The 6,160-nt window shown below is 42.8% G+C and overlaps 1 protein-coding gene across 1 annotated transcript; it reads right to left on the reverse strand.

Moving 5' to 3' along the window:
- LOC122023340 (subtilisin-like protease) lies at nucleotides 1–2,163 on the reverse strand. The gene has a single exon (XM_042581393.1). The coding sequence runs from the start codon at nucleotides 2,161–2,163 to the stop codon at nucleotides 1–3; it is 2,163 nt and encodes a 720-aa protein (XP_042437327.1).
- Between the last annotated feature and the right edge of the window lie 3,997 nt (nucleotides 2,164–6,160).

The raw sequence follows: 6,160 nt of genomic DNA on the forward strand, positions 1-6,160 counted from the left end.
CTAAGGCTCCATGACAGAGATGACCAATGGGCTCGTCACCACATACTTACCATCATCGGAGGTCCAAGTCAACTTTCCGTCCACGAATTGATTGCCGGTACTGGGAGGTCCGCCGGCGACCCATTTCGCACTCACGCTGAACGACTTCTGCTCATTCAACTCAGTGAACGCCAATGTCTCAGGGGTGACAGTAGCCGATGCGGCAGGGTTCGATACGCTCACCGACACCTTGTAGCTCAATCTCGCCGGTCCGACATTCGTGACCGTCCGACTTACATTGGCCATCTCCTCGCCTTTGGGGGACAGCAGAATCGACGGGTAGTTGAGTTCCGCTTCCGTCAAGTTCTTGAACTCAGAGCAGTCCACAATTCCACGCACTATTGTTTTGGCGCCTTCGCCTCCGAATTTGCCGCAGATGTAGGAGATGTAGTCGTCGTCAGTGATGTCGTAAATAAGGCCGGGATCGGAAGCTTTGTTAGGATTGACTTGTCCTGCGCCCTTGACGAAATAGAACGCCGGCTTAAGCAACTCATCATAGACGTCTGCATTTGCAGTGGTGACGATCGCCGACTTGATAGCTGCCGACGACCAAGTAGGGTGCGCGGCCTTTAAGAGCGCTGCGACACCACTGAGGTGAGGCGTCGCCATGGATGTGCCGGAGATGATCTTGTAATCAGGAGAGCCAATTGAAGGAATCCAGGCCGCGAAGATGTTAAGGCCCGGGCCAGAGATGTCTGGCTTAAGGATGCTCGGCGTCGCCAGCGACGGCCCCCGGGAGGAGAAGTAAGCTACGGCGGGGGCGGGTGATACCCAGAGAACCGTCCCGTTGAAGACGATCGACGCAGAGGGGTCAGAGGAGGAGTTCAAATACGATATAAGGTCAGAGCCGTCTTGGTCGGCGATCACTACTGTGGGGAAGTTCAGCTTAAAGAGCTGGATGGTGGCGCCGTCAACCTTCCAGGAAATGTAGATCAATGCACTGGCACCGTGGGACTTGACGATCTTCGCCACATACTCGGGACTACCACTTTCGGTGGCCTTGCAGACCCAGACATTGCCCCTGTGGCTATCATCGGGAGGATTCGTGAGGCAGTCGTCGGTGTAGTACAGGGGAAGAGAGCTTTTAGTGAAGTTGGTCGGCTGGTCCAAAGACTCTCCGGGAATCACCTTCCCGTCGGGAAGCTTCACGAAGGCACTAAATCTTCGGTCGACGCTGCTGGCCGCGACAGTGAGCATCCACGGCGCCTCGTTGGAGAGGGTGAAGTAGTCAGGTCCATAGTTGCTGGCAGCGCAGCTAACAAAGATACCCTTCCTGGCCGCCTCGAACGAACCGATCGCGATAGGATCTAGGTTGAGAGGCGTTGAACCGCTGCTGATCGAGAAAGAGATGATGTCGACGCCGTCCTTGACAGCTTGGTCCAACCCGGCGAGGATGTCGGAGGGATTGCAATTGCCGTTGCCGGAGCAGACCTGGTAGATGGCAAGGTGAGCCCGAGGGGCCATCCCGGCGGCCGTGCCATTGGCCAAGCCGTAGTAGCTCACATTTCGGACGAAATTACCTGCGGCGGTGGAGGAAGTGTGGGTCCCGTGGCCGTTCTGGTCAATGGGAGGACTCTGACCCAAGTCAGAGAGCATCGACCTGGCGCCGATGAGCTTGTTGTTGCAACCGGTCTCGAGATCGCACGAGCCCTTCCACTTAGAGGGCGGAGGCGGGACCCCCTCATCATCGAAAGAAGGGTGACCTGGCGTCACGCCAGTGTCGAGGACTCCGATGATGACTCCGCTCCCGAGCTTCGTGTCTTCCCACAACCCCTTCTTCCCGATCTCGAGCCCGAGGAAATCCGGCGTGTGGGTGGTCATCAGGCGCAGCACTCGGTCGGGGAGCGCACGCAGGAAACCCTCCTTCTTCTCCACCGCCTGCAGCTCCTCCTCCGTTAGTACGGCAGCGAACCCGCTGAAGACTTCGCTGTAGGAGTGTAGCAGCCGCCGATTGGCACCAGACTCCTCGACGGCCGACGGCAAGAAAGACTCATGCCAGCTCTTCAGGCTCGATCCCGTCAGCGGCTCAATCGGCTCCTCCACTTGAATTATGTAACGGCTAGCAGAAGAAGAAGAGACGACGAAGGCAAGGAGAAGAAAGAGCAGCCATGGCGAAAGATTCATGTCGGGAATCTAAATTACTATATCTCACGACACTACTAAAATATATAATCGATTAAATACATAATACAGTTCGTATGATAATTCAGGAAAATTTTAAATTCATGCGTGTCAAATAGTAATTATAGAGAAATTTAACTGGTATAACATTAAAAAATACAGCTAGATTTTCTAATAATTGTAAAACCACGGACGCTATTAAAATTATATTTTTGTTAACTTAATAAATAGTCTCTAAGACCACGGAGTCGAATGAACAATTATTTTTTTTATTTAAATATGCAAAATATGTTGTAAATAAAGTTTATTTAAGGATGATTTGTGTTTTTATAGGGAGAAGGTAGTAAATTAACATTAAAAGTGATAATTAAATAAAACGAATTAAAGGATGGTTTAAGAAATGTTTAGGATCGGCGCGTTTGCAATAAATTAATCATTTAATTTTTATTATTTAGAAAGTAGTAATTTTTATTGAGTGTATAAAAAATAGGAGACAGATCCTCTGATAAAAAAATATATAGCAAGGGATGAGCAACTTATAATTGTAGTCGAATGGTGATTGTAATTCGATCATAATTAGTTATGATCCCTCTCTAAATTTACCGTTCTCCCAGATTATCTAGGTTATAGTTTTAATTATCATAATAAAAAGACACTTTATATATATAATATCCCTATAATAATCTACCAGATAACTCAAGAGGCTGGGATGGATGGCTCAAGTTGACTATGTCCAATCCGAGTCAGGCTCGGATAGAAGGATAAAGGAGCTCAGGATTTGGGTGTGAGAGTGCTTGGGAGCGAATGAGATTTGGTATTCAGGGCATCGAGGAGGAGCATGTAATGCTCAATATATGCGGGCTCAGGAACATGTGGTACTCAACATCTGAGTCTTGGACTGAGAAAAATTAGGAAGCGCTAATGACACCCTCAGCAGGATGCACATATGTGGCCCGATGTGCCGAACTTATCCAAGCTATCAACTTGTTGACCTCTTGACTTGGCGCTGGTCGGAACCATCTTTAGACTAGGGTGGACTTCAGTCCCATTTTAAAAAAAATTAATGTCTATCATGTTTTTTTATTAGCCCCATAATTAATTCATGGATTATTCACTTCAACCTCATTGGCCAACAACTTCTTCCAAGGTTTTAATTATCCTTTAGCGAAAGCTTTGAATGTATTGAATATTAGATACTTTTGTTCTATAATTTTGAAAAATTAATATTCATATTTTTTTTATATATTTTTGAATTAATTAATTTATTATATCAATTACAACTACACAATAAACTGAATTCACAATCAGTACTCATCATTGGCATAGAGGAAAATCTACAAAATTATCGCTAATTACTGCAGTCTCAAGAGGAGGAAAAGAGAAACCTAAGGCTACATTTGTTAGAAACTGAGTCCACAATCTAAGTAGAGAGATTTTTAAAGGATCAAGCTCTTGCCAACCTAACTCAAAAAACTAGGCTTTTGGAAGAACTACAATTGTCACATGGATCCAGATCTCCTGAATTAATTCAAGAGTTAGCTAGCAAAAACTTTCTATCCCTGCAATAACAGGAGGAACTAAAAGCTAAAAATTCTCAAATAACCTCACTTTTGGAAGAGCTAGAATACCTTAAAGCAAAGCAAACTACCTTGCAGAGTGAAAGGGACAACCTTCAACTTAAATTTCAATCGCACAAAGCAAGTGAAGATGAGCGTTGGCAAAGTCAGCACAGATCCAATCTAGATCCCCCAGAATTTGATGAAGAGTATGACAAGAGCATCATAGAGACTTTAACCCATTCCGCTGAAGGGGTTATTTGACAATTGAGAGAAAGAGGCTACTTGTCTAAGGAACCTCCTCTCCTCTATATAGACCGTCGGCAACTCAAAAAGAACTTCCCAAGGATTTCTTAAGTAAATTTGAATAAACATGTAATCTTGCCTTATATTTTTATATTATATACTTTTCACTTAGAGCAACAATGGAACTTTAGATACAAAATGCTAAGTACCTGTTATTCCTAATCTCGTATGCATCTTCAGAACCACCCATACCTTGAATTATAAATTGAGCTCAAGGCTACATCATATGTTTCATATCTGAATGTAGCATTGGATAAAATGAATATCCCAAGTATAATTCATTGATAATCTCCCAACTTTAATGATAAATCGAGTAGAGGAGCTGGACATGATGAAATCTTGGATTGTATATTGGACATACAACTTCGAACACGATAAACATACCCTTTCATAATGAATTACTGGATTAGATAATAACTCGGTCAGAGGGATAATTTTGGATGAGATAAATCAACCGACCATAATGGGAACCTTGTAACGAATTTTTAGTCTGCACGATAAACTAGATGAGCGTGCAACTCTGAACAATTAAACCAATCAAATATGAGGTAAACATTCTGTAGTAAACTGATCGAGTGTGTGGCCCAGAACGAAATAAGCCAGATATAATGCAGGCAATCTATAACATACTCTGACTGGAATGATAAACTGACCAAGTGTGTGGCTCCGAACAGAATAAGTCAGATACAATGTAGACAATCTGTAACATACTTCCGACTAGAATGATAAACTGATCGAGTGTGTGGTTCCAAACGGAATAAGTCAAATACAATGTAGACAATCTGTAACATACTTTCGACTGGAATGATAAACTGATCGAGTGTGTGGTTCCGAACGGAATAAGTCAGATATAATGTAAACAATCTATAGCCTACTTCCGACTGGAATGATCAGTTGGAAACATAGGCTCATATCTGATCCTTGGAAACAGAGATAATAATCAGTTATTTCTTTAAGATATCTGAATATCCTCTTTACCGCTTTCCAGTGTCTCGATCCTGGGTTTGATTGGAAACGACTAACTAAGCCAATAGTATAGCTTATATCGGGACGAGTACACAATATAGTGTACATCAAACTACCAATAGCACTGGTATATGATTTTTTCTTTATTTCGGCTATTTCCTCAGGAGTCTTGGGATACATACTTTTGCTCAAAACAGTACCTTTCGCTATATGCGTCTGTTCAATGTTGTAATTTGACATATTAAAGTGTTGTAGCATCTTAGTGATATAAGCTTCTTGGGACAAACCCAAAAGCCTTTTTGATCGGTCTTTAATGATCTTCACTCCTAAGATGTACTTTGTTTCTCCCATATCTATTATGTCAAATTGTGATGAAAGCCAAGATTTGACTTCTATCACACACTCTATGTCGCTTCTAGCTATTAGCATATCATCAACATATAATGACAAAATGACAAGCTTTCCTTTTTCCTTTCTTAGGTAAACACAATGATCCTCATTGATCATTTCGAAACCATAAGACAATATTACTTCATTAAATCTTATGTTCCATTGTCTTGACGCTTGCTTTAGCCCATATATAGACTTCATAAGTCTACATACTCTTTTCTCTTGGCCTTCAGCAACATAACCTTCTGGTTGTATCATATAGATTTCTTCGTCAAGATTATCATTAAGGAAAGTCGTTTTTACATCCATCTGATGTAATTCCATGTCATATTGTGCTACTATAGCTAGGATGACACGTATTGGCACAAACTTTATAACTGGGGAGAATGTCTCTTTAAAGTCAATACCTTATTAACTTGGACTTATTTGGGATAATCTCAGATGGGGCAGCTTTAGGATTCTCTATCAGATTCATTTCTGGATCTTCCTCGAGCATCTCCTGGTCCTCTTCAGACTCTTCAGGCTCTTCTTCACTCATATAGTGAAGTAGTTCCGTACACAATACTGAATATGTGACACGTCCTTCGTGACGCCCCCATACATAGTCTGCTATTATCCTGGAATACTCTGGCAATGAATGCATCAATGCCCAGATCCTATAACTATCCAGGACTGGAAACTCTTCTTGCTCAAGTTTCCAAAATATTCTATCCAGCTGTCTAACATGTCCGTCGACTCCATAAGCAGACTTATACTCTATCTCCTGAATGTCCTCTCGAAGC

This window comes from Zingiber officinale, chromosome 9B (assembly GCF_018446385.1).
Source record: "Zingiber officinale cultivar Zhangliang chromosome 9B, Zo_v1.1, whole genome shotgun sequence".
Lineage (NCBI taxonomy): Eukaryota > Viridiplantae > Streptophyta > Magnoliopsida > Zingiberales > Zingiberaceae > Zingiber > Zingiber officinale.

Bases quoted from the DNA above. Each gene is read 5' to 3' on its own strand.
- LOC122023340 (XM_042581393.1), bottom strand. From the start codon at position 2,163: ATGAATCTTTCGCCATGGCTGCTCTTTCTTCTCCTTGCCTTCGTCGTC.